Here is a 27,787-nt window from a genome sequence, read left to right as displayed (position 1 = left end):
TTGCCTGCTCTCTTTTTTGTAAAATGGAAAGAAAGCCAGCCTTTTTGTGCTTTTGATGATTTCTGGGATTTTAACCCGTCTCGCTCTCTTTCTTCCCACCTCTCTACAAACCTTCTCCGTTCATGAAGCTACATACCTACTCCAGGTCCTTCAATATTGTAGGTCACCATTCCGTTGTCTCCCTCGTCAAGGTCAGTAGCAGTCATTGTGATCACAGAAGTCCCTCCTGGCTCGTTTTCATACACACTGGTGCTATACTGTTTTTTGGCAAATTGGGGTCGGCAGTCATTGATATCCAAAACTGTAATCACCACCTGAAATCAAAGCAAACCAATAATGTAGTTGTGGGCGGAGAAGCCCCTTAGAAGACTGGAGCACATGGACATCACGATCCTCCCATCACAATGGTGCGCACACCAAGTGGATACAAAAAAACCCTCACTTAGCTGGCTCATCTTTTTTTACGGGTATTTTTCTAGGAATCAGCCCCTACAGCTTTATCTTTCAGTCTGATCAGAAGAAGTGCTCTAGTCCGCTATATAGAGTGCAATCTCTAAAGAGCAGAGTACTTTATTTCCTGATTGGGAGATAAAATTCCTTTGCCCGATCTTTAGGGCTCTTATTGCCAGTGCTGACTGTGAAGCGTCACAGTGTTAAGATCACAGATAAAGACCTCTCCCTGCTCTTTAAGGCAGCATTTTTACCATTCCAGAGCATGTGCAGTTTGTGTTATGTGTCTGTGGTCTGCAGGCCTCAAGGCTGTGTACAGATGCATACACATATACTTTGGCCATACCTACTGCTGGTGATGTGGCCCTTGGAGGGGTGGCTGACCACCAATGCAGGCCTTGGGCTGAAAATATTTAGCCAATCCTGATGCAGACGGGGATCCTTGCATAATGGGAGTGGCATTTGTTGTCCTGTCCCACGTGGCACTGAAAACATTGAAGAGTCCATGTAAATTGGAACTGTCTCAGTAATCCTCCCCTCTGCAGTTCAGCATCTGATGCTGGTATGGTTTTCCTTACCTGATCCTGCCTGTGCCACGTGGTTCCTATGTAAAGCTTAGGGAGCAGCAATTGTGATGATTCCCATATGCATTTCTCCCTCTTCCCATAACATCTACAGTCATATCTCGGGTTACAGCCACTTCAAGTTGTGTTTTTTCCTGTTGCAGACCGCCGAAACCCGGAAGTACCAGAATGGGTTACTTCCAGGTTTCGGTGGTTGTGCATGTGCAGAAGTGCTAAATCGCACTTTGCGCATGCACAGAAGCACCAATTCACAACCCATGCGTGTGCAGACGTGGGTTTCAAACTCTGCAGGTTGCGAGCGTGCATCCCACACAGATCACATTCGCAACCCAAGTGTCTACTGTATTTCTCTTTCTCCATGACACAGTCTATGACTTTGTTTTTGTTTTTATTAAATCTCCCCTCCTGCCTTGGTCTTCCATGCAGTCACAACCTTATGCACATTTGCTGTTACTGCACTTAACTTTTCTTCTTTTCTGTACTCTTAGTAAAGTTTGGAATGGAAATACTGAGTGTCGCTATAAATGAGCAAAGCAGATACGGTGATACTTTGCCTCTTCCACAGAGGTGTGTTTTCCAAAACATGCAGTGAAGCCTCCATGTCACTCGATTACCTGCACAGAGTTCTCTCGGCGGTCACTAGAAATGGCCCCTGGATTGTCTCTGGCTACAGCAGTCAACATATAGTGATCTTTCTTTTCTCGGTCTAGGGTTGACATAATGTAGATATCTCCCTGGAACACACAAAGACCTTTAGAAAGTTATTGGATGCATTCAGGCACCATTATGGAAGCAGTGCATTTGCCAGACGGAGCGCGTTGCTTTTCCTTCTTGGGCATCAGCAGGGATTCAGTTGGACAGTAAGTTATTTTCCTATATAAAATGACAATTGCAGTCAACTGAAGGTACATCTGCACTGGGACCCCAACGTTGCAGTTTGGGGGGTTGGTCTCTTTGGGTCTTCGTTAGGTATAGCATGTGTCAAGGATATGCGACACAGTTGTGACAAAGGTAAAGTCTGTTGGGAGGTGTTGCGGGTATCAAGGAGTTAACACTGTGCTAGGGGGAAATGCTGACTCAGTATCACGTGATGAGTCAGCATCATGAGACATGGGGTGTTGCCTACTTGGTCTATGGCAAGCTAGTATAAAGAGGTTTGGTTGACTTCCCCATGCTGACTTCTCCCCTGTATGTAATCCCACATATACTGATTCCCGGATGTAAGAAGACTGCTTTATGACAACCCAAGACTGCAACTGCCTTACTTAAAATGCAACTTGACTCCTGAGTGCTGCATGTGGGGCATTTGTACGTTCCAACTCAGTTTACTATTGGTTTAACTATAATTCGAATTGTGTGGTGGCTGTTCTGGAGCTTTTCTAAAAGGAAACTTCTTTTATAAAAGGAGAGAGGGCAGTGCTGTAGTCCTTGGACTGGCTCATAAAGGGACCCTCTGGATCGTGGGTTTTAAACTGGGCCCATGATCTGAAGCGAGTCATGAGAGCCAGTGTGGTGTAATGGTTGGAGTGTTGAACTAGGACAGGGGAGACCAGGGTTCAAATCCCCACTTGGCCGTGGAACTCACTGGGTGACCTTTGAGGCCAGTCACTGCCTTTCAGGCTAGCCTTCCTGACAAGGTGGCTGTAGGGATTAAATGAGGAATCATGTATGCCTTGGAGAAAAGGTGAAAAAAATTATAAAACAGAATAAACATCTGCCTGGACTGAATCAGGTAAGTCCACTTTTGAATCCAGGCTCTGTCGAGTCCATCCCTAGCTGTGAGTATTTGCATCCAACTCTGCTACTCGCTTACTGGCTGCATATGAGTTCTTTATGCATGCACTTCTCTTTTTCCACCACCTGCCCTCTGATAGTCAGCGGATCTCAGGCAAATGTGGGAGTGGCTCTGCTATCCACTAAATTGTTAGTAGTTGTTCAGTAGACCTGAATACAAGCAGGGTAGAGACGAAACTCAACAGAGGCTTGGTTAGTCAAAGACTTGCAGGCTGGCTTGGTTTATTACCGTGTTGGGGTTGATCCCAAACTTGCCCTCCCCATCTCCCAGGCTGTACTCGATTTGGGCAAAGCGTCCCGAATCGGCATCTGTGGCACGGACCCTCAGAATGACAGTGCCTAGTGGGACATCCTCAAAGACAGGTTTCTGTAATAAACACAAGAGAAAATGATGATGTCAGACATTTTGACTGGTATCAGACCCAATTCTAAAGGGGTATCGGACCCAATGCATGCCACGAACTGAGTGGTGGAGCTGCCTGTCTATCACCGATGACAAAGCCTAATCTGTACAACAAATAATCAGCTTCAGGATGTGTTGATGGCAATTAGGTTACATTCTTGGAAAAAACATAAGACTGATTGACAGAAGATAGGTCTATTAATGGCTATTAGCTGATAAGGTTAAACAGAGTGTTCCTTTTCAAAAAGGCAGTAGGACTCCGAGGACCTGGTGGAGCAGACAGTCAACAAGGAAATTCTTCACCATCATCTCCTTGCTAGTGAACTTCTCAGAGATATTTGTCTGGTCAGAGGTAGATTTCAGACTGGATGGATAGAACATAAGCCCCATCTAACCTTGCACCCACCTCACTCCCCACAATATATTGTGAACCAGGGGCCACTGACCTCTTCGCACCCGTGAGCGTCTTTGGATTCAATCTCTTCCTAAATTACAGGCAGCTATATGATTAATTTTAATGTGATTCTTATCACGGAATCTCACAGCACAGGTGGTATGCTGTCCTGAATGTTACGCTCCATAGAGCTGTTTCAGACACTTAATAATATTTCATAGTAGAGGAAATTGTTTCATCTGATCCTGCTTCCCAAGTCCCTGTCCCCCACCTAGACATCATGTTTCAATTCACCTGGTAGGATGGCTGGCTGAAGATGGGGTTGTTGTCATTGATATCCACAATTTCTAGGTGCACTGGTATCTCGGCTGATCTCCGGGGAGATCCGTTGTCGGAAGCCCGAACAGTGAAGTTCAGCCATTGAACTTCTTCATAGTCCACTGTCCTGTTGGAAATTACTTTTCCTAAAAGAGAAGATTATGACTGCCATTTTGACTGATGCTAATTTTTCTCCCACCTCTCTGCAGCCTTCTAATAAACTATCCTGAATGGGCATTAAAAATAAAATAAAAAGGACATGCCCACAGACGGCTGGTTCTACTATTGGAATGGCAGACAGTTAAGACTCTCTTGCGGCCCTTGGGACAAATTTCGAAATGCTTATCCCGAAACATATGTCCAGGGCCATTGCTAATGAAAATCTTAAGGGTCTGGTGGTCATTTCATGCTAAGAATGAAGCTCCACTTGGCTGGAGGAAAAACAATGCTTTTGATAAACATTATTTATTTTATTATCTACTACTTAATTACAGCTGTCTCTAAGTAGGATACAACAGAAATAAAAATTGGTTAAAACTGTAAAATCAGAATTCAGTTAAAATGCTTGCTGGAATAAATAAGTACAATTGTACCTTGGTTCTTGAACGGAATCCGTTCTGGAAGTCCGTTTGACTTCCAAAACATTCAGAAACCAAAGCATGGCTTCTGATTGGCTGCAGGAAGCTTCTGCAGCCAATAGGAAGCTGTGGAAGCCCTGTCAGACATTCGGGTTCCAAAGAATCTTCACAAACTGGAACACTCACTTTCGAGTTTGTGGCATTCGGGAGCCAAAACGTCCGACTACCAAGGCATTTGGAATCCAAGGTACAACTGTATTTCATGGGTACTGGAAATGCAACATCAAGGGGGCCTGTCTGACCTCCACTAGGGGGCCCAGAACAATGAACTCCAACCTCCTGTTGGGTATAAGCCATGCATGTGAACCAAAGGGGACCACAAATATTGATTCTGCGGAGAGCTTGCTGAACGTCTGGTGTCCACTGATTCCTGCATTACAAGCAAAGAACATGCTAGTACAGTCTTTCAGAGATCCCAGACTGGCTGTTTACAACACAGAACAATTTATTGAACACTCCACCAGATAGTGCCATACAGAAGTTATACGACACTGCCAGCTAACCGTTTCTTACTGGACTTTTTTGCAGTTAGAAAAGTGATGGGATCATTGCACTAGAAAGTGAAGGATAACAACAAAATTTTGTGCCAATAACTAGCCCACCTGAAAGCACCTTTTGTACTGCCCTTCTCCCAAAAAGGTTAGGTCCAAAAGCCTAAATTTAGTTTGTAATCTCCTTGGGGGCAAGGACACGTTTGTTGGGTTTTTTGATTTTGTTTTTGGCTTATGCTACACATGTACAGTAATGGCGCTATGTTAAATAGGTCTTCATAATTAAACAATTTCTACAAATTACGAAGGAAACAAATGGTGCAGGAACATACAGGAGGTATGTTTAGTTCTTGGCCAAATGAACTTGGCTATCGAGGTCAGCCCTAACAGAGACCTGAGTGAAGTAGAAAAGGTTTCATACGAACTTTATTTTCATAAGACTGCCCAAACAATGAAACTTCCTGTGCCATTGGGAAAACAATGGGAAATAAAATGGTACATTTCCCCTCCCCCATACGGAGAACCTTCCTTAGGGATCCCTTAGGGATATCCTGGTAAGAATGGGGGAGTGGGGATCCCATGTGTCCCACCTACCTGCTGAGCTGTCTTCCAGCTGGACATATCCCTCAGGTGAAAGGTCAAGTAGCTCATAAGTGATCTGACCATTAGCACCTTTGTCTGGATCTACAGCTGACACGGATATCAAGGTGGTCCCTGGAGTGGCCCCTTCCAGGATCCTTTCCTTGAAAAACAGCGCCCCGAAAGGGCGGAAGCGAGGAGCGTTATCATTGACATCCAATATGTTTACTGTCAGCTTTGCTGTGAGAGGCAGAGAGGGGAGGGGAGAAGAGGAAAGAGTAAGGATAAAACACCTGAACATTTACCAGACTGATACTCTCTCCTTTTCTGACCTCAACACCATCGTGTGACTCAGTTTAATGTGAAAATTACAGGAATTGCCGTACCATTTGGCACACTAACTGAGCGGTCCACCACGTCGCTGGCATTGTCGTAGACGGAGATGGTGACTTCGTAAGTGGCTACCAGCTCCCTATTTAGAGTGGACTTAACTTTCACAGCACCTGAAAGTAAGAAAAAGAAGGGGGCAAATTCAAACTAAATAGCATACTCAAACCATGGGAGCAAGAGCTTTCACAGGCCAAAGAAGTATATTCATCTAACAAATGTTTACAAGCTTCTTAGTCTCTTTTCACCTATATTTTCTCTAGCCAGAAAACATATCTATAAACACACAGCACATCCAGATTCCTTTGGTTCAATCCAACCCAATTCTGTACCATACATTATTTAATATTTTTGGGTTTGGTTTTTTTACATTTCTTTTGTATCCCACATACTTTTATATTATGAACAAGACTTGTATTTCTTCAACGAACCTGGATACTGAGAGGCAGTGTATTCTGTGAGAATGACGACTCACCCTAAGTTAAATGAGTTCAGATATTGACCAGAATATATGCTTTCAGTTCTATGCAGAATGTGTATCAAGGCATACTTGCTGTGAAAGGGTTTCCAAACAATCTGAACAAGGCGTCAGTCTAGAACATTAATACTAGGAAGTAGACCCTATTAAACACAATGGCATTTCCTTCTGAGTAAAAATGTACAGGATCCTGTACCCTGCCCTATCCACCAAAGAACAGGACGGAAGTTCACTTACCCTAAAAAATCCTTGCCCCTCCCACTCCCTAGCAGCTAGGTGCTTCCGAGGAGCTTTCAGCATTCAGTCTGTGAAGGCTGTGACACAATGCATGGAAGGCACGTTTGGGCTGCTCTTTGCTAGCAAGACACAAACCGGCACTGAACCAGGGATGGTGAGGATGAGAATGGAGGAGGTGTTGACTGAGATGGAAAGAAGACACTGAGCACACGCATAGAAACAGAAAAATCAAACCTGCAGGTCTGAGAGCCGTAAGGGAAATAAGAAGATTATAGTTAGTTATAGTTGAAGTGAAGCAAGTAGCCATTCAAAAGTGTACAGAGAAAGCGAAGGGAGAGTCAGAAAGGGCAAGGCAGACATAGAAAAAAGGGGGGGAGAGCAGGACGTGAAAAGGAAAGAGAAGCAGAGGTGGGAAGAAAGTAGAAAAGGTGGGAGAGAATCTTCCTCACTGTATTCTGCTCTGAGATTAATGGCTGCTGTGGCCAGGAGAGTCTTGCCCAGGTTTGGCAGTTGTGTCCACTTGCACCCCTTCCTAGAAAAGGCAGATCTGGCTACAGACAATGATACAGACCTCGGTCACCTTACAATTAAGATTACTGTCATGTACTCCCTGTGGAGGAATCCTTGAAAAGTGTTCAGACACTGCAGCTGGTGCAAAACAGCCCAACCACTTGTGGTACACACCTTTTTAGACCTTTTATATTCATTTCTGGGCTGAATTCAAGGTCCTGGTGCTTACATATAAAGCTGTAAACGGCTATGGGCCAGGATAGCTGGAAGATCTTGCTCTCTCATACGAACCTGACTGTGTGTTGAGAACATCTCCGCTGTGAAATTCCCTCCCAAAGGAGGTGAGACCAATCCCATCTCTGATAGCATTGAGATAGGCAATGAAAACATTCTTAGTCAGCAGTGCAACTTTTAATGGTTTTAAATATCTGGCTGCAGATTTTAAACTCTGGTTCTTTTGATTGTAAGGTTTAACTTTTGAAACTTGGTGGTGCTGAGTTTTACATCAGCCACAACGGGGAGCTTTTTCTTAGGGCTGGAAAGTGGGATAAAGTGTTCACACAAATAACTAAATAAATTGTTCACTTTAGGAACTCTTCAACATACAGAAGGTCTGACAAAGCGACATTTGATAAAACTGTTACTATAAATGCTGTTTTGGGCCCGTAATGTTTCTTTTCAATGTTAAAATGGTATAGAGTATTGATTTTTCCTGCCTTCCTTTGTTTTTGGCCATTTTCCTTAGAAACTGTGTTACACTCCCATGTTTGGAGCAGTGTTTCAGCCTCCCGACTCTTGTACCTGTTCTAAAATCCACTGCAAACGCTCCCTGCTGGTCAGGCACAAGAGCATCATTATCATCTTTGGCGAGGATTTCAATGATGTAGTATTCCAGCCGGGGATTGAGGTCTCTGTCTTTTGCAGTCATCTCAGCAACAACCGTGCCTATTTCAGCCGATTCAGGGACACTGACGGTCTGGATGGGGTTGATGAACTCTGGCTGGGAGTCATTGACGTCGTCAATGAGGATGCTCACAGTGGCGGTGCCAGAGAGAGGCGGTGTCCCTCGATCCACAGCAATCACCGTCAACCGGTAATTGTCCTTCTCTTCTCTGTCTATGCTGATGTTGGCCACCCTGATCACCCCTGTGTTGGTGTTGATCACAAACCTATCTTGAGCTCCACTTTCAATCCGGTAGCTCAGCTGCTGGTTGAGGCCACTATCCATGTCAGTTGCCATTACCTGGAGAACAGAAAAACCTAGGGGGGACACCCAGACTGTGAGAGCTTTTCAGTTACCTTAATCCTTAGAACACAAGAGCTGTCATCTAGGATCAGTCCCACAAACTGTTGTCTCCAGCAGTCTTTCCCTGCTAAAGCCTGCTATAAAGAAAGCTCATTAAGATATAGACATGTGACGATACTATGATATGAAATACCTCCTTCCTACAATTTGTAAAGAACATATGGGGAACAGATAGGGCCAAAAGAGCTAAATGAACTCCATCAGATTGTAGAATTCCCGCTTGTGGAATGTTCTCCCCAGGGAAGCTCGCCTGGCGCCTTCGTTATATATCTTGAGGTGCCAGGCAAAAACATAGGCCTTTGGCTAATTAAATAATGGATGGCCTTTTAAGCTGTGTGTGTGTGGAGGGGTGGTGGTTTGTTTGTTACTATGGCGTGTATTCTTGTGTTTTTATATTGTAATCTGCCCTGTAATGAAGGACAGTATAGCAAAATAATAATAATAATAATAATAATAATAATAATAATAATAATGGGCTGCATAAAGGACAATATGGATGTTCATGGTGAACTGAAGGTAGGCCATATAGGTGACCTGAACAAGATGTGAACTCTAGCATTAAAACATTAAAGAGTGACGAACACTTTGTACATTCTTCGATGGGCAAACTATGTAGTGACTGCCAGCTAAACACATATACACAAAACCAAATAATTGTCTCTTCCTTATTTGCTAATTTATGGGAACAGAGCAAAAAAAGAAAAAGAAAAATGTGATCCTTTGTTAACTGGAATTTTGCTCCAGTGGTCTGTCTGTGTCCAGAATACAAGTGTGTTTATCAGCAAGGTAAGAAAAACATAATCAGCCGGATCCAGACTTCACACTAATTTCACTGGACCTACTCTAAGCATGACTAAATGGGGATCCAACCTAATATTCGTATTCCCCATAAATGGCCTAAGAGTGATGTAGAATATTGCAAATTTATCTCTTGATTTCCTGGACTGCATACTTCATTTTCAATTATCACTGCATGGTTGTTGTTTTTAAGAAATCCCAGTACCTAGCCTCATCTTAGTCTCACTAGTTTATTTGTACTTTGCCTTCATTCTGACCTGGAGGGCTGTTTTCCAGCAGGTGAGCAGTCAACAGTGCCGGGTGAAAAGTTGGCCTATTGTCATTATCATCCAGAATGGTCACAGTGAGCCTAGCGGTGCTGTTCAGCTTTCCAATATCCATTGCAACCAGCAGAAATTCCAAGACCGGATTCAAGAAGGCTTCTCTGTCTATCACTTGGCCTGGCCTCACCAAAACAACCCCTGGAAATTATGAATAAAGATTCCATTAGGAAAGATAGGAACCAACTATAGGCATGTGCAGCCAAATTTCTACCATGCTCCACAGAGTGCAAATCTCATTTTGCCAAAATAAAATCTGCAACAAACTCTACAATTCTACGATTCTATGAAATTGGCGTACCAGAACTTGGAAGTTGTAACAAATGGCAAAGGAAAAGGGAAGTCTGGAGAGCTCCTTACTTGGAGACCATATCGTGTCACCTCCCAACAATTTTCCCCAGTGAAGCCCATTACCCACACCACCATGTGACTTGTATGAACTACATGTAGAGCTTGCCACCAAAATGGTGTGTCGGTAGGGTAGCAGACTGTTTTGTCAAAAGGTTCTGCCTACTGTTGTACAAGACTCAAGAACGAAAGTAGGCCATGGTATAAAAGAGTGGGCCCTCCAGTTTGGCCTCCCGTTTACTCACTCATTGTTTGGGTAAACAAAAGCTGACACTACTGATGAGCTTGTTTATGCAAGTCTTTTCAATAGCTTGCCCACAACGATAATACAAACAGACGAGTTGCAAGGCTGTACCTGCTTCGCATGTAGGTGAGGTGGAACATGGAATGCTCCTCACAGAAAATACTCCCTACACACAAAACCCCAGATCTTCTCCACATGCTTTAAAAAAGCCCAAGGTTCATTTCTGGCCTGCTCTCCTATTGGCCAGGGCAAATATTCCATTACCTCCTCACCCCAGACCAGGGGTATGCCTGCCTGCTAAGCGGGTATGTCTTTCTTACCTGTTCTGTTGTTGATGCTGAAAAGGTCTGTCGCTGCCCCAAGGAGCTGGTACGTCACCACAGCATTGATGCCCTGGTCGTTGTCCAAAGCTAGAATTGGCCCATTAAGGACTGTGATGCGAGTTCCTGAATTGAACATGGGAGGCCATTCAATCAGAGAGATAACATCAATAGACTGCCTCCTTTCCCTCCCCCCCCCCAATGATTAACAGTGAATAATGAATGGGTGAAACAGGGTGAGGTCCTATGAAGCATGAGACAAAAAAGAAGTGCCTGGTGAGGCCTTGGCAGACTGAATCAAGAAGCCCCATGGGAGACGCCTTACAGCCCTGCTAAAACAAAACAGAAAACACACACACAATTCATCAGGAATATTGAAGTGAAAAGGACATTTAGTGGGAGTTTTGCCTCCTCTTGTTTCTGAACTCACATACTATCAGGGAGTGATGCAATGCAAGGACATTGGTTTATTGAAGTATAAATATTTTGGCAGAAACCTAAAAGTATTTAAAGTTCAAACAAATGGTCTGGAGAATCAGGAATGATCTTCCAAGCCTTCTCCAACCCATGGTCTGGAAGATAAGAAATACTAGTACAGCCAATGTCTTCCGGGGAAAACTTGCTAACATGAATTCTGATATGTACACTTCTTTGGCCTCAGCAAATGGGACCACACTAATTCACAGTCAGTTTCTTATATGCTATTATTATTTAAGAAAGGGAGTTAGAGAAGGTCTTAAAACTTATTCATAAGCTTGTTCATAAAAATCACAAACTACTGGTTTCATGAAACAAATAAAAATATTTTGCCATTTCACAACAGAGAAAAGAACTATGGGTATTTTAGTAGCCACAGAAAACGGATAGCATCTGTATAAAACAAAAGCGATCATAGTAGAAAGCATCCAACTCTTTAAAAAAATCCTGTCATTTCCAACAAATCCACTTTTACCAGGTTTAATTTGATTTACGTTTTCCAGCATTTCTCAAACACAGCTCCCCAACTTTATTAAGCACATCTTCTGATACAACAGCTGCTCTAGGTTCTTGATGACTAATGCAAAACAATTTCTTTGACCTCCACTATATGTGACATATTGAGAGTCCTAAGTCTGCTATCTGCTTTTTCCAGGTCGAGGATGGTTCTGATCATTTACCATTAACATCAGATGAATTTTTCCTCACTTGATTTGCATCTGGGTGGGGTTTTTTTTGGGGGGGGGGGACAGTTCCTCTATTTATGAAAAAGTGGTTGGAGAAGATTGTAAAGAGGCAAGTGTATGCCAAGTGATGTTGTGGCAGAACAGATAACAGTGTTCAGAAATTGAGATGTCCTAAACAGCTTTTCCTTCTTAAGTCACCACGTGATTTGTTTTAACACAATATTGTTCGAAAGTAAAAAATAAAATATAATCCCATTAACAACAGAAGACCTGGGCTGAACAAAGGGACCACCTGCAAGCTGTGAGATTCGAATGTGTTAAGAGGAAACACATACCTGGAGGGGAGTTCTCCAGGATCTCGGCCTGGTAGGAACTCTGAGTGAAGAGAGGGTGGTTATCATTTTCATCTGCTACTGAAATCACCAGCAAGTCGAAATCCTAAAGTGGTGTGAACGAAAAGGACAAAATGACTACAAAAGAAGCTGCAGTTGCCTTTAGGAGGGGCTCCTTCGCACAAGCATCACGACTGCTAAAGAATACAGACTGATCTCTTCGGGGGTTTTAAGGTTTTGTTTAGATTTACAGGCTGCTCAAGAGCTTTGCTTTATTGACTTAAGCCTGAATCCTAGAGGCCAATTCAAACAGGTAGGTCATATACAATGCTCTCAAAGGTGTTCAGGCTTGGACATTTGCCTCTCTTTAGGTATGCGCTGTTTGAACCTGATGCACATGAGGTACTATTACAAGGGTGCTTTTCCCATTAAAGCCAGTACCCAAAGAGAACGTGGAGCCAGTACAGTGGTGCAATAGATCCTCTACATATATATTTCTGGAGACAATGGCTAGATCTACCATGTTATACCAAGTTTAGTATGCTTTGTTTCTGAGTTAACATTGAAGAGGCCCCTGGAGACTCAGAAAATACCCTTTTTGTCTTATTTCTTATAACAGCATTGTCTCAATTATATAATGTGCAAGCAGATGAGATCAAAACATTTTATGTCCATTCTGTGAGGTACCTTCACATTTTTTAGGGGGCTGAGGGGAACTACTGAGTGGTAACTGAAGGACCTACAATGAAACAGAACATTTGAATGAAGAGCTGTAGTGCTTTTGCAAATATTCTGGATTCTGTGTCTGAGAAGAAAAACTGAGGAAGCAAAGTTTCAGGCTTGGGTCTTGCGCCTTTGATTGTTAGCTAGAGCCGTGCTACATGAAATGCTCTCAGTAAACCCCAGTGGCAAAGTCAGAAAACTGCGTATAATTACCCGCCTTGCGTTGCGTGCATTTTCTGGGTTGTCCTTCACTGTCACTGTCAAGCTGTATTTGGACACCCGCTCCCTATCCAGCGGGCGGTTTATGTACACGATGCCAGTCTGATGAAGAGACAGGAAAGGGAAAAAAGGGGAAAGAGAGGGGGAATAAATGGAACTGCATTGTTTTGTTTCCTTCTGCCAAATGCCAGTGATGGGGAAACGTTAAGTAGGGAGGACCAGCACCCATGATTCTGTGCTAACTGCTCAGGCAAGTGAGAACAGGTTATGTTCGTTCTAACCAGGGTAAAAAAAGAGATTCCATTCTACCAGGTGAATCTGTTACGGAAAGTCCTCTTCTTTGGAACACAGGAGTCAGCAAATGAAAAAAGAAAAAGAAAAGAAAGACCTTGTACCCTGAAATCTGGGCCTGAAGATGACTAGTTAAAGCTACTGAGAGGTAGCTTTGCTAAAATGCTTTTCTAAAATGCTGCATGTGAATACACAGGGTTGAACTGATATCATTTTTTTTAAGAGGTTAATGTTACTATCAAAAGGTGCTTGCTGTTGTTTTCAGATAGGGATTTGTTATTTGAATCTCTTCTCAGCCCAACCACCAGCATACTATGAAATTAGTAGGAAGCGCAGACTTTTTTCCTATGGCTGGAAGAAAGGAGGCCTTTGCACATTGACTCAAGCAGTCAGAATTGGGCTATGATTTGAGGATCTGTGCAGCGGCAACGAAGGAAAAGAAGTGAAACCAATTATTTCAAAACTGCCCATTGGTTTTGAGTGCAAATGAGAAGTGCATTTCCAGACCCAATGACCTCTTCAGACCCATGTAACTTAAAAAAGAAAAAGAAAAGATGTAGGCCCTCCGCAATTTGCAGAATAGAGCTCAGGTATCTAAAGCTAGGTGGAAAGATGACAATGAGTACATTCAAATTAAAGGACACTTCTGAAATTCAAATCAGTATGAAGTGTGAAGTCATGCTTTTCTTTTCATGCAGGCTGTAGACCTGGAGCAGCAGGGCTGAAAGAAAACACATGCCAGCCTCTTAAGATCACTGGAAGCCTTCACCCCGTTGCCTCCCAGTGGCAAACGCCATGCTGCAAGTTATATACTTTCTTTGCACTGTGGTCTCCAGACATCTCCCAGATGTTGAAGCAAATAAAAGGAGAGAGTGGAACTATGCGCATTATCCATATATGTTGCTAACACCTGCAAGCCTTCCCTGAGCCTTTGGGTGGGATTAAAGTCCAAATAATCAAATAAATAAAGCCCACGTTTGATGTGCACATCTCTAAGCTCAGGCTGGTATGCCAGCTGCACTTTATCGTGGAGACTGCAGGCTTGGACTGGTGAGATATCCCTTAGTGACATCATGTCTGGATTACTGCCATGTGCTCTGCCTAGGACTGCCTTTGAAGAGCACTGGGAAACCACAACTGGTCCCAGATTCTGCAGCCAGGCTCTCAACAGGGGCCACATAAAGGCAGCATGTATATCCTTATCGAGAAGCTGGTTTCCAGTTAAGTTTCCCAGGCCCGGTACTAAGTGTTGATGAGGCCCAATAAAGCTCTTTATGGGTAGGAACCAGGATATCTGAAGGACTACCTTCCACACATAAATAATCCTGATTACTGAGATCTTCATGGGAGGCTGTGTATCCCAACGTTAAAAAAAGAGAGACTTACGGTGCCATTGATGTAGAAAGCATTGTCTATATTCCCTGCTGTGATGCTGAAGGTTAAAAGAGCATTCCTGCCGCTGTCAGCATCACTGGCAAGGATGCGGGTGACGAAGCTGGAGATGGGAGCATTTTCACTGAGAGTGAGATTCATGGGTAGGTTGAGGAGGACGGGGTCGTTGTCATTTATGTCCAGAACACGCACTCCCACCAAGACCTAAAGCAAAAAGAAAGGAGACAGATGAGGAGAGGGGCAAACAGGCCTGAGACTATTAATACAAAGAAGAATTGTCCATATGGTTCTTCCATGGCAATCTTTTTTTTTTTTTAATATTTTTTTATTCATTTTCACCAACATAGACAATAACAGAAACATACAAAACAAAAACAACAACAACAAAACAACACAGACTAACACTAATGTGACTTCCCCAAGCCTCCCCTTCGCTGCATCCTAATTTTAACATGTTAGTTCTTAGCAAATCTTTGATCAATTTCAAAACTCTTTTTCCTTAAGTTTTTCTCATATTTCAAATTTAACCGCTATAATTCTATATCTCATACCTTTTAACATTTTAACATTCCAAAATTTTACAACAATTCTTAAGATAGATTTTAAACTTCCTCCAGTCCTCTTCCACCGTCTCTCTCCTCTGGTCACGGATTCTTCCATGGCAATCTAGGTGTTTCCCCCATATGGCTGAATAGAGGCAATACCTCCTTAGGTTTTTCATTAATCAGGTACAGTTCTGTTTCCTCACCCCTGCACAATTCACCTCTCCCCCATGGAGGATTCAGAACCTCATCTTTGCAGTGTGGCTCCTGGACCACAAACACTTACAGTAGAGCTGAGAGGAGGCACCCCTCTGTCCTTGGCAGCAATGGTGAGGTTATAGAAAGCAATGTTTTCTCGGTCAAGCTCAGCATCCTTCCGCACGCGTAGCTCCCCTTCCACAGGAGAGATCACAAATTCTCCTGCAAGACAGATAGAGACAAGGATGCTTAAGGGGCACAGGAGAAACAAGCAGGGCAGGTTTGCCAGCCTAGAGCACCATGGAAGACTGCACCCAAGAGCACTGCATGCTCTCACAACCTCCTTTTCCAGGGGGAAACGTGTTAACGGAGATGGTCAAGAAGGTGCACTGAAAACAGATCAATGAAGTCCACCTAATGCACTTCTGTAGATACTAGTCTGAGAGGGGACTGTGTATCTGCTCTTTATCAGGTTGTCATCAGGCCACAAGATCCAGGCAGAAAGAGAGGAACGTTGCTGGTGATCTCCCAGTGTCTATGTTGGTTCTACAGCACTCCCATGCTGGCAACACATCCTAATGCTCCCCAGGTCTTAGGTGATCAATCTGATATCAAATGATTGATTGATTGAGGTGAAGTGATCCATCTGATGACCAGAGAGAAGACAACTGACATCCTTATCAGGATGTCACACTGGTGAGATAAGTTTAAAGTCCCCCCCCACCTCACTGTCTACTTTATTTGTTTCTTTATTTAGCCCCCCCCAAATGGTGGGGTGTTGCAGGGAGAATTTCCTTGGGGGGCTGTGTCCTGGGCCAGGGCTTAGCCACATCAGGTAAATTAAGTTTTTTCTTAAAGGTAAAGGGACCCCTGAGCTTTGGGTCCAGTTGCGGACGAATCTGGGGTTGCGGCGCTCATCTCACTTTACTGGCCAAGGGAGCCGGCGTACAGTCATGTGGCCAGCATGACTAAGCCGCTTCTGGTGAACCAGAGCAGCTCACGGAAACGCCGTTTACCTTCCCACCGGAGTGGTACCTGTTTATCTACTTGCACTTCATGCTTTTGAACTGCTAGGTTGGCAGAAGCAGGGACTGAGCAACGGCAGCGCACCCTGTCGCAGGGATTCGAACCGCCAACCTTCTGATTGGCAAGCCCTAGGCTCTGTGGCTTAACCCACAGAGCCACCCGCAAGTTTTGTCTTGGAGATTGTTTAATACCCTGGTACGTATTACTGTGAAAATGAAATGCTGAACTCTATTTACTTAAATCTGAGCAGTGGTAGAAAGTATACTCTCTCCTTGCACCCCGCACTGACGCCTGTATGCAACAAGCCACAATCTGTATAGGATTGTAGCCTCAGTCTCTCATTAGAATATAAGTACCAGTACTGCCTAGATGAATCAGTCCAGTAGAATTTGCCAACCTTTCAAGGCTTATGGGGGAAATTTGCCAGCAGTTGTGGACACCACACACCACAAAATTATGTGCACACTGCAACCACATTCACTCCCCAATGAACCAACTGCATTAATTCAATTAGGCTTGAAAAAAGTGTTCTAACTGTTGCGAATCCTAATGGTGGTGTGGGTAGGGGTGATTTTCCTGGAGAGTCAGCTGCAACCTCCAGGAACAGCACACAGACTCCAACTAGGAGCCATTTATTGGCTAGAAGTGTGATATCAGTGGGGGTAGGGATCTGGAGATGAGAGCCTAGGGATACCAGGAAAGACCTCTGTGGGGGCATGCCTGCCTGCAGGTGCCACGTTGGCAACCCATGATTTTGTCCATAATTTTGTTTTCACCAACAGCTAGCTTCTGGCAGTTATGAGCAAAGCAAGAAGGTCGTTCTCCATTTAATTCCAGCATCTGATATTCAGAAGTATCCTACCTTCTGGCACAGAGGTTTCATTTAGCTAATTTGCTAACAGCTGTTGGTAAGACAATGAATTTATCTAATCCTTTTGAAAGTCACACATTCATTCTTTTGTCTTTCCTGGCCTATGATCCAGTCACTTTGCTGTCTACCCACAGTCCCACCACTAAATGAGAGAGAGACAGACAAATGTCTCTTTATCCGATGATTTCTTCACACCATCCATCAATTCCAAAATGCCGATCACGCTCCCAGCCACTTTCTTTTCCCTCCTAAACTAAAAAGTCACAAAATGCTGCTTTTCTTCCACACAGCACTCTGGAGCCAAATCCAGTAAGGCTTCTGTGCTCTGGCACTGAGTGCATGCGGCTGACAGAGTCAGTTTGTTTCTGCATTTGACCAAACAAGAACTGAAAATGAAAGCAGTCTTGAGCATGGTTTGTTTAGAAGAAGTCCAAGCCAGTTTTCTCACAATTACTTCATTTGCCTCGTCCTTTTTATTCTTACTATTCAAAGAATACTTTGAATGGCTTTGCTGTCAAAACATGCACTTGCCACAGTAGAGAGGCTACAAATATTTCATCTGGTAATCTTAATAATAATAATAATTAAGCCCTATTTGCATATAAATAGAAAGTCTGACCAAACTGCAGGAGGCAGTGGAAGACAGAAGTGCCTGGCGTGCTTTGGTCCATGGGGTCACGAAGTGTCGGACACGACTAAACGACTAAACAACAACAAATCCAGTTTTCCCTATGGAGGAAAACATGGGTTGAGGAAGCATCCAGAGCAGAAAAATGGCATTGATGGGAAGGGTTAATGCCTCTCTCCTCCCCACCTTCTCCACCAGCCCTGCAGTTCTGGTCCAATAAAAACCAGGAGATTTGCTCACAGCCTAGTCTTCCATTTAGAAGACCCACAATCAATATGACGTCCCTTAATGTATTTCTATTTCCTCTTGGTTTGAATGTATCTGTGTGGAGCTTACTGTCTATTTGTTTGGTTTTAAGTTGTCCTGCCCAAGATAAAGCTGCTGACAAATTGAATAAATGAAAATGAAATAAATAATCTTAGCTGAGTGTTCACACTTGTAAGCACAATTTGCATTTGGCTATCATACACCTAGTTAGGGAACCTCCCTCCTAATCAAGATGTTTTATAGATGGTGCTGTACTTAACAACTACCAAAATAGCTAAAATGTGTAAGGCAAAAACAAATCTGTGCTGGAGGTGTGGTAAAACAGAGGGGACACTTATACATGTTTGGTGGACCTGTGAAAAAATCAAAAGCTTCTGGAACACAGTATATGACGAGCTTAAAAAAATGTTTAAGTATAACTTTATGAAAAACACAGAAGCTTTTCTACTGGGGATAACGGACACAGGTATAGCAAGAGAAGATCAGAAAATATTCCTCTATGCCACAGGAGCGGCAAGGATCCTAACTGCTAAAAACTGGAAAAAAGAAACTGTGCCAACAAAAAAGGAATGGCAAGACCAACTGTTAGAGTATATTGAACTGGCTAGAATAACAGAGGCAATTAGAGATGACACTAGACAAGAGTTTCAAAAAGCATGGGGAACATGCAGAGAATACTTCACAAAACAGTGCCCTAAAATAAATACCTGGACTTGTTTCGATTAATGTCTGCAGGGGACTTTGTGGATATTTAAGTTATAATCAGAAAAATATTAATAATTCTTCATAAAGGAAACAGTTTATAAGAAGTAAATAAGGAGGCCAGATACAGGATAAAAGAAGTCTTTTATTTGGTTGTTTGTATTGTTGTATGTTATGCTCACTGCATGTTATGTTCACATTTAATGAGGGTGGATTTGTGTATTTGTTGGGGTTGTGTTATGTTGTAAATAAAATTCCAATAAAATTAAGTTGCCTTAGGTCGCCCTGGCCAAGATAAAGGGCTGACAAATTGAATAAATGAAAAGGAAACAAATAATCTTAGCTGAGTGTTCACACTTGTAAGCACAATTTGCACTTGGCTATTGTACACCTAGTTAGGGAACTTCCCTCCTCTCCTCAGGCCTACTAATGTCCCAGTGTTGCAAAACCTTTCTGCTTTTAGCTTTCTTGCTAGGGGCCATGAATAAACCAGCAGAGAACTGAAGATGATTAATTAAAATCCAGCTGAATTGTATTATGTTCTAATGGGACTTTTTATTCTTTTTGTTATTGGCACACAAAATTAAACGCGGCCTTTTTTCTTTCAGCAAGGGGCCCACAATGCACTAGGAAGCCTGAGGATGTTGGCTAAGATGGACACTTTCAGAAGACAACCCTTCCTCAAATCCACTCACGGTGATGCTTGAAAATCATGGTTCCTTCCCCTAGCTTGAAACTAGGTAGATTCTATCCAAGAGTCAATGCTACAGAGACCCTAAAAGTGAATGAAATACATTTCCTGCCCTCTATCAGTATACAGTCGTACCTTGGAAATCGAACGGAATCCATTCTGGAAGTCCATTCTACTTCCAAAACATTCGGGAACCAAAGCGCGGAAGCTCCTGCAGCCAATCAGAAGCCCTGTTGGATGTTCAGCTTCCAAAAGAATGTTCGGAAACCGCAACACTCACTTCCGGGTTTCAATCGTTTGGGAGCTGATTTGTTCGGGAGCCAAGGTGTTTGAGATCCAAGGTATGACTGTACAAGAATTTGCTGATATGTTGGTTATGTTGACATATGATGTATTTATTTAGATCTGATTAATGATGCAATTTTATACATGTGTACATTACTCACACGGGTGAGTAACACGGACACGGGTGGCGCTGTGGGTTAAATCACAGAGCCTAGGACTTGCCGATCAGAAGGTCGACGGTTCAAATCCCCAAGACGGGGTGAGCTCCTGTTGCTCGGTCCCTGCTCCTGCCAACGTCAAAGTGCAAGTAGATAAATAGCTACCGCTCCGGCGGGAAGGTAAACAGCGTTTCCGTGCGCTGCTCTGGTTTGCCAGAAGCGGCTCAGTCATGCTGGCCACATGACCCGGAAGCTGTACGCCGGCTTCCTCGGCCAATAAAGCGAGATGAGTGCCGCAACCCAGAGTCGGTCACGACTGGACCTAATGGTCAGGGGTCCCTTTACCTTTACATTACTCACAAGTGGGCCATACATAAAACAGTGGGGCTTGCTACCAGGTACAGGGCTTTAACCCTAAACATTCCTATCTGAGGGTGCCTCCCCCATGAAGACAGTGGAGCTTGTTTCCAAGTAAATATGCTGCATGGATCTACATCCAGCTTTTAAGCTTGAGAGGTTTCAAGCAGACTTCTTTGACTCCGTAGAGCAGAGTGCAAAGCGGTATTCAATCCCTTCCTAGCCAAGCTTCATAGTCCTTCTAGCACACTTGCTTGCTTTGGGGGGGGGGGCGTTGTTTGTGGCATGAACTTGCAAAACCTCAAGGATCTTCTAGCCGGGCAAGTACAACAGGTTTGCAATGTTTCCTCTCATGGCGGATGCTGCCTGTAACAGGATTTCCTGATGTAGACACTCGGCTTCTCAGAAAGAGGCCTCTTGAAGGGATAGTTTTGAAATGTCCCATTAACTATTCTTAGGCGATTCTTTCCACACGCCTTTCCTCCCTTTCTCTTCCACCAAAAAGTTTGTGTACTCTGAAATAATCTGCCTCATATTCAGATTGAGTGTATGACACTGCAGAGATTCCAAAGCGTCTCACACAAAGGCTGTCATTGCCCAACTTTATGCAAATCTGCTTGGTTTGCAGTAAAAACACACCAACACACAGTATTTCTCAAGGAGCTACAGCGTAGATTGTGGCTGTTATACATGACTTCACAAACCAGTGGTGGAAGCACACTGCACGGCAAAGTACACAGCAGTGTGTACACAGCCAAGACAGTGACTGCCCTGAGGTCACCCAGTGAGCTTCCTGGGGATTTATTTGAACCCTGGTGTCTCTGTTTTTAGTCTATGGGTTGCTGGTCTTTTGAGAATTGTAAGCACACTGGCAAACCAGATACCGTAAGCTGTTGTGCACACCACACACACACACACACATTCCCCTCTATCCCCCAGCAATTAGGCTTGGAATAAAGTGCTTTCACTTTCCCTCCCAAACCTAATGGGAAGAGGGATGTGATATTCCTGGAGGGTGCAACTGAGGAAAGCAAGAATTAACCTTCCCTCCCCAGGTGGAATCTCCTCCTAGCAACAAGGAAGATTAAACTAAGGCTTTTATTGGCTTTTTCCAAGTCTAATTTCAGTGGGAGGAGAGTCTGTGGGCAGCAAGGAAGGCCTCTGCAGATGCCAGGTTTGCAACCCCTGTCCCAGCCCAACACTCTGGCCACTAAACCACAGTGCCACTGACCACTGTACCAAGGAGCCAAATGTGAAAAAGCAGCACTGGAAACGTAAGATACTCATAACAATGTTATCGTTGCGGCAATTACTATTACTCATCACCAGGGCTGGCCCAAGACATTTCACCGCCTGAGGCAAAGGACAAGATGAAACCTTTCCCCACCATTGTTCTGCATACAGAAACCCACAGAGCTGGAAGTGGGATCTTGCTTCAGTGCTGGCAATGGAGCAACATCCTCCATCTGACCTGAGGGCAGCAGGCTAGCTTAGGAAGTGAAGGGCAAGGGGCATGGCATATATAGCTTGAACCCCCAACACCTCTCCCCTGCTATTTCACCACTCCACCCAGCACCTACTTGTGGCCTGCTCAGCCAAAGGCTGAAGTGGTGCATCCCATGAACAGGGCCACACATGTGCACATTCAGTGAGCAGCTGCACCTGAGAGCTTGCTCTGACAGGGACCTTTCTCAGCAGTTTTCTCTGCAATATACTGTGATAATGCGGCTGCTGACTAGGCAACACAGCCAGCCCAGGTCAGTGGCAAAGCAAGAATAATTGCTGCTGGCTCAAGAGAAGAGGAAGAGTTGGGAGCCTCAGGAGAGGGGAGGGAGGCCAGAAGGGAGGGAGCCAAGGGAGGCCAGAAGGAACAGCTAAGGGGCATCCAGTCCTCTCCCCCATAAACCTGAGGCAGCTGCCACCATCTGTCTAAGGGTAGGACCCGCTCATCATTTCCAGAGTGTTTCTGATGCGCAATGTGCTTTGTTATTCCTCCACACAAAACTCTCTGAGATAAGCCACAAGGACACCCACTCTACATATTTTTGTTTCATTGAAGCAGATGGACAGCAACTTGCCTGAGTCTACCCAGTGAATTAGTGGCAGGAATAGAATTAGACCAGAGTTATCCGGGGTTGAAACAGAGAACTCATTCAGTTGGTTCTTTTTAGCTTTTACTTGTGACTTAGACAAGAGGACACTGACCTTATTCCACACATATGGAAACTAAGCCTTAGTAAGAAATGCTATTTGCATAGGGAAGTACTGGCCCAGGCAGAAACAGAATACTGACTCCTTGTCTTGTGCTACTAACCCTGAGATGATTTCTGCACACTGCATTTTCTGGACGGGCTGAGAACTGCAAACTCAAGAGTTCCTGTTCTCTTTCTTTTTCCACTTACCAAGGGGATCCCCTGCGATGATGCTGTACTCCACTTGTCCATTGGGTCCCGAGTCTCCATCGTGGGCAAGGAAAGTCCACACCCTTGGCCCTGGCTGTCCTTCTGTGATGTCAAAGGGCCCTTCATAGGAATGTGGGAACGTTGGTTGATTATCATTGATATCGTTCAAATTCACTAACACCTTAAGACAAAAAACACACAGAACAGTTTGCAAACGCAGCCAAAACAACAAGTAAAAGCTATGAAGCCTGTTATCGAGTACCTGCAGCCATCTTGTACACAACCACCAGTATAGTACTGCTAGTTTTATTTATTCATTTCACTTATCTCAATTTCCCCCACTGTATTTCTTTATTTGCAGCAACAAACACAAGCATTCTCAATAACCTTCATACAGAAATTAATGGCATCCAATGACATCCATCTCTGACTTAAAAGAATTTTGCACAGACTGGCAAAACAAAGGACATCTGAAACTCAACATTCCAGTGTAATTGCAAAGCTATGTTTCTTGACAAGGTAAATTTGTACGAGGATTTGCCAGGTCGAACCCTGATCGGGCCCAGGTCAGATGCAAGCACACCCTGGGAACTCGGTGCAATCGGCTGTTTGGTATTTATTACGCTGCTGCAGCTGTAATCAGTTTATTCTAGGAACCATGGAGAACAAGGTAGGGCTTAACGTGTGCCTGGAATCAACTCTGGAAACTGTTCAGGAGGGCAGGCCTCATTCTTGAGCACATAGTTAAACTTAAGCAATGAAGAATGGGCAACAGAGTCGTTCAGCATGGAGTAGCCTCACCCATCTCCACACACTGATTAGAAAGAAGGGTGCTTGCAAGTCAGAGGACGTGTTATCCTGATAAGACTTAATTTTCAGTTGCTTTTATGGCAGTTATAAACCAACCAGTGGATCATGGAAGAACCCTCATAGTTGCACAGTCCTGTTGAGAAAGCCATTACTAGGCTGTGCACTTTGATTCTAGCCCTCAAGATTTTTGGAAAATACTTGAAAATATGACTGCGGTTGCAGGAATTCTTCAGTGTGGGCAAGCAATTTCCACTCAAACTCCGAAGCTGCCCTTGTGACTTATTAATCTAGTCTATGCAGAGTCCAAGATAAGCCCTGCCTGTCTACACCCACACTGTGAAGTGGCACAGGGTTGTAGAAGCCTGCAATTGTGGAGTTAAACAGCAACTTGCACAACAGTGTCTCCTCCAATATGATGCCTGCTCTGTTACATCTGCAGCATGGAAGCCCCTTTAATCCACTCCTTGTGACAGCAGTTACTGCAGGGTGGAGGGGATTCATGCAATGGTTCACCACGTTAGGTTTTAGCACACTGCTGCGAAGCTTTCTTTTTGGACGTTTGCTGTGCTACAGTGCACGTACCATGTCGTTTCTCATGCGGGTCACTGCACACGGACAGGTGCCGCACGCAACAATCTATAATGATATCTTTGTGTTGGCCATTAATACAGAAACTGATCCCGTATGTACATTGCAGCAAAAATAACGGAGCTAGGTAGTACTTCTCATTAGTATAAGAGTGAGCAGATTCAAAGCAGAGGAGAAAAAAAGGGAAGGACCTCTCACATGGCCTTCCTTGAGCAAGGAAGCAAAACAGCCTTCAGGAAACTGCAGGTGGAAAGTGCAAGCAAAGAGTGAGCTACACAAGTCTAGAGTCAAAAGGTAACTCAAAGGTCACCTTGTTCTGCCACAGCAGCAGTATTCCTGACAGCTGACCTCTATTTGTTTCCCTTTCCTTTCCTTTTTTGCATGTTTAGTGTATAATGGTTTTTGTTACCTATTGTAGCAACATAATATAAATATATATTTTTAAACCCTCTATTGATGGAGAGGCTCCACCATCAGCTTTCAAGGACATCAGCTTCCATTGCTGAAATTCTTCCTAATGTTGAATTGAACATCCATTTCCTGTAATTTGAACCTGTTGATTGGGGTCCCACCCCCTTGGAGCAACAGAAAGCCTATTGGTTCCATCATCCATGTGACAACCCTTGCAATATTTGAAGATGGCCAATCCTGTCACCTTTTAATCATCTGTTCTCCAAGCTAAACATATGTCTCTTTACACTTTTCTCACAGGGTCTCCAGATACCTCACCATCTCTGTTGCCCTTCTATGGTCCACCATAAACATATTTCTTAAAATTCGGTGTCCAGCAGTGATTTTCCCTCTTTGCCAAATACTGGAGACAAGTGAGAGAGAAGTATGTTCTTCCCATGGAATTTCCTCCTATTGAGAACCACAGATATAGTTGCTCCTTTTAAACGGTTTCTATAACGCAACAGCAATTGAATTGCAGAACATGCAAGAACGCAAAAAAGGAGAGAGCAAGAAGTTTGCTGTGCACACTTCATAGAATGGGAGATCATTAATCTCATTAGCTGTTGCATGTTATGGAGGTTTAGCTTCTGGAAATGCAAGCAGCATCTGGAAGTGCTTTTGGATGGCTACTCATTATCCGTTATCCCGGAAGCGATACGTACTGTTGTGGTGGATGTGAGACGGCGTGAAGGGATTGGACACTGGTCTGTGGCAGTGACGATCAGTGTGTAACGCCCGTGGCTGATTTCATAATCCAACTCCTTCATTGTGCTGATTTGTCCCTAAAATGAGAGGCCAAAACAAAAGGGAAACATTAGCTTTTGGCAATGAGGGCGTATGCTCATGGAATGTTGGGTACCGGGGCTCAATACCTTTGTGCAAAGTGAAACAGCGATGTGAAAGTGTACTAACCGTAGTGCTGTTTATGTGAAAAGTGCCCATGATGTTCCCCTCTGTGATGGCATATGTAACTGTGCCGTTTGGCCCTTCGTCAAGGTCCACCGCATTGATGGTGATAAGGATTGCGTTAAGTGTGCCGGGGCCCTCATCCAGTGTGACTTCATACTGCTGCTGCCGAAATACTGGAGCATTGTCATTCTCATCCAGGACGGTGACATAGACCGTGGTAGTAGCCTGTGAGCAAACACTGACACATTCAAAATCATGCAAGGATAATAATAAAAATAAAAGTGTCTAGATGCGAGCCATGCACTTAAGCCTACACACACATTTCCATAAGCTTCCAGAGGTTAACAAATACATCCATCTTTAAGATTATGCCATGGTCAACTGTCAGGGTGGCTGTCTGGAGGAGGTCAGCAATAACTCACAGGGTGTTAGTGAAGTTAATGCTCTATTCAAAGAAACAAAACAGCTCAGGCAGAGTGAGCACAACAATGCTTCCAAGCAGATCTTGCCCCAATGAGGACGGAAGGTCCCCACCTTTCCAACAGCTTTCCAAGTCTCCTCCTCCCCTGGTTCCTTCCCAAGCAATCTGAGGCTCCTTCATCTTGTCTATCTTTGCTCCACCCTCTTCATACCTCTCCAGGTTCTGGCAGACCAAGGCGAAGTGGAGCTGGTCACTGCAGGAAGGGAAGACCTCCTCACCAGCCTGGCTCACTGCTGCCTCTTGATGCTCCCTCGTCTCCAGCCTCCTCTTCTGACTCTGATTCTGGACTTCTTTTTGCTACAGACTCTTCCTGCTCACTAAATCCTGCTACCTCTTCAGCTTCTCACACCTCCTCCCAGTCTGCTCCCTCTTCTCCCTCTAACCACTTGTTGATGTCCCACCCATCCCCTGGTTCTGAGTCTTCTTCCCTTGGGGGTTCCCCAGCTGGTGTCTCCCACCATTCCTCTGCATCCAGCCTGTCCAAGACATCAACTGATGTTATCCAGGAGGCACAGCCACAGAAGGAATTAAATAAGACATTTGGTCAGGCATTCTAAGCAAGCAAGCAACACAAGCAATAGGCAACAGTATTTTGGCAGTGCCTCTGAGAGACACTGAGGGGGCTTCCAGACAACCTGTTTAACAAGCATTATTGAGGTTATCCAGGAGGCATGGCAAAAGGTATCACGGTATACAAATGAATGCATTGTGGTATATTAAAATAGGGCAGAACAATGGACCAGAATTTAATGAAACAACCTACTGTAATGTGTGAATAAACCCTGCAGTACAGAAAGGCCTATTAACCCTTCCCAATTGTCACAGGAGCCATGCAAAATGCTCTCAGCAAACTACAGAATGTTCAACTAATTCCACAGCAGACTTCTAAAATAAAAACCATTAACTCTCTTTTTTTCCCTTTGTAATTTTTGTGTCCACTCTGAAGGACTTGGATGAAATATATCCATTTGGATTTGCCATTCTTAAACAGAGTAGGGCAGACTTTGCCAATCTGGTCTGTATCTTGTGTTTCGAAAACTGCATTCCCCCCCCCATTCTGAAATCAATTATGAATCCCATGGGATTTGAGAGGAAGAAAGGAAAATGCTTAAGAAAGGAAGAACAAGCTGCTGGATCAGGCCAGCATCCTATTCTCATTGTGGTCAAACCAGGTGCCTGTGGGAAGCCCATAATAAGTACCTGCAGCACTCTCTCCCCCCCAAAAAAAAATTTCCAGCAACTGGTATTCATATGCATTCTCTCTGGGATGAGGTAGAAGAAAGCCATTGTTAGCCTCATCTTCCATGAGTTGTCTCATCCTCTCTTGAAGCCATCCAAGTTGGTGGCCACCCCTACCTCTCTATTCCTGAATTAAAACTGTATGCACCTCAAGGTCAAAAGCCAAATCTAATAAACCAAGAGGATTTAGGAAAACTCTCACACAGAGCCTTGCTGTGCACTTCCTCCACAGCCAGCAAGTAAGGAGCGTCTCCTCCCCCATCGTTCTGCCCGGACACTGAGGTCCAGCTCCGAGGGCCTTCTGGCGGTTCCCTCACTGCGAGAGGCCAAGTTACAGGCAGAGGGCCTTCTCGGTAGTGGCGCCCGCCCTGTGGAACACCCTCCCATCAGATGTCAAAGCGATAAACATCTATCTGACATTCAGAAGACATGTGAAGGCAGCCCTGTTCAGGGAAGTTTTT

General features: G+C 44.1%; 1 protein-coding gene and 1 long non-coding RNA gene across 3 annotated transcripts in view; one reads left to right on the top strand and one right to left on the bottom strand.

Annotated features, from left to right (window-relative positions):
- CDH23 (cadherin related 23) overlaps positions 1–27,787 on the bottom strand; it is a 366,100-nt gene that overhangs the window by 18,773 nt on the left and 319,540 nt on the right. For both annotated transcript variants that reach the window (XM_081913082.1, XM_081913083.1), the window contains exons 36-51: positions 25,610–25,831; positions 25,360–25,479; positions 22,847–23,027; positions 15,548–15,681; positions 14,714–14,923; positions 13,031–13,138; positions 12,098–12,200; positions 10,600–10,725; positions 9,625–9,828; positions 8,065–8,523; positions 6,038–6,154; positions 5,667–5,891; positions 3,920–4,089; positions 3,058–3,195; positions 1,649–1,768; positions 137–314 (exon numbers count right to left, since the gene is read on the bottom strand). In XM_081913082.1, coding sequence (XP_081769208.1) covers positions 137–314; positions 1,649–1,768; positions 3,058–3,195; positions 3,920–4,089; positions 5,667–5,891; positions 6,038–6,154; positions 8,065–8,523; positions 9,625–9,828; positions 10,600–10,725; positions 12,098–12,200; positions 13,031–13,138; positions 14,714–14,923; positions 15,548–15,681; positions 22,847–23,027; positions 25,360–25,479; positions 25,610–25,831 — 2,815 coding nt within the window. The remainder of the gene's footprint in view (positions 1–136; positions 315–1,648; positions 1,769–3,057; positions 3,196–3,919; positions 4,090–5,666; positions 5,892–6,037; positions 6,155–8,064; positions 8,524–9,624; positions 9,829–10,599; positions 10,726–12,097; positions 12,201–13,030; positions 13,139–14,713; positions 14,924–15,547; positions 15,682–22,846; positions 23,028–25,359; positions 25,480–25,609; positions 25,832–27,787) is intronic.
- LOC309370953 lies at positions 17,564–22,964 on the top strand. Its single transcript, XR_014168759.1, has 3 exons — positions 17,564–17,769; positions 19,562–19,693; positions 22,851–22,964. It is a non-coding gene; the product is annotated as an uncharacterized lncRNA (long non-coding RNA).

This window comes from Podarcis melisellensis (assembly GCF_964234715.1).
Source record: "Podarcis melisellensis genome assembly, chromosome: 5".
NCBI lineage: Eukaryota > Metazoa > Chordata > Lepidosauria > Squamata > Lacertidae > Podarcis > Podarcis melisellensis.
The sequence above is the reverse complement of the archived record's forward strand: the minus strand, read 5'-3'. Positions and strand labels throughout refer to the sequence as shown.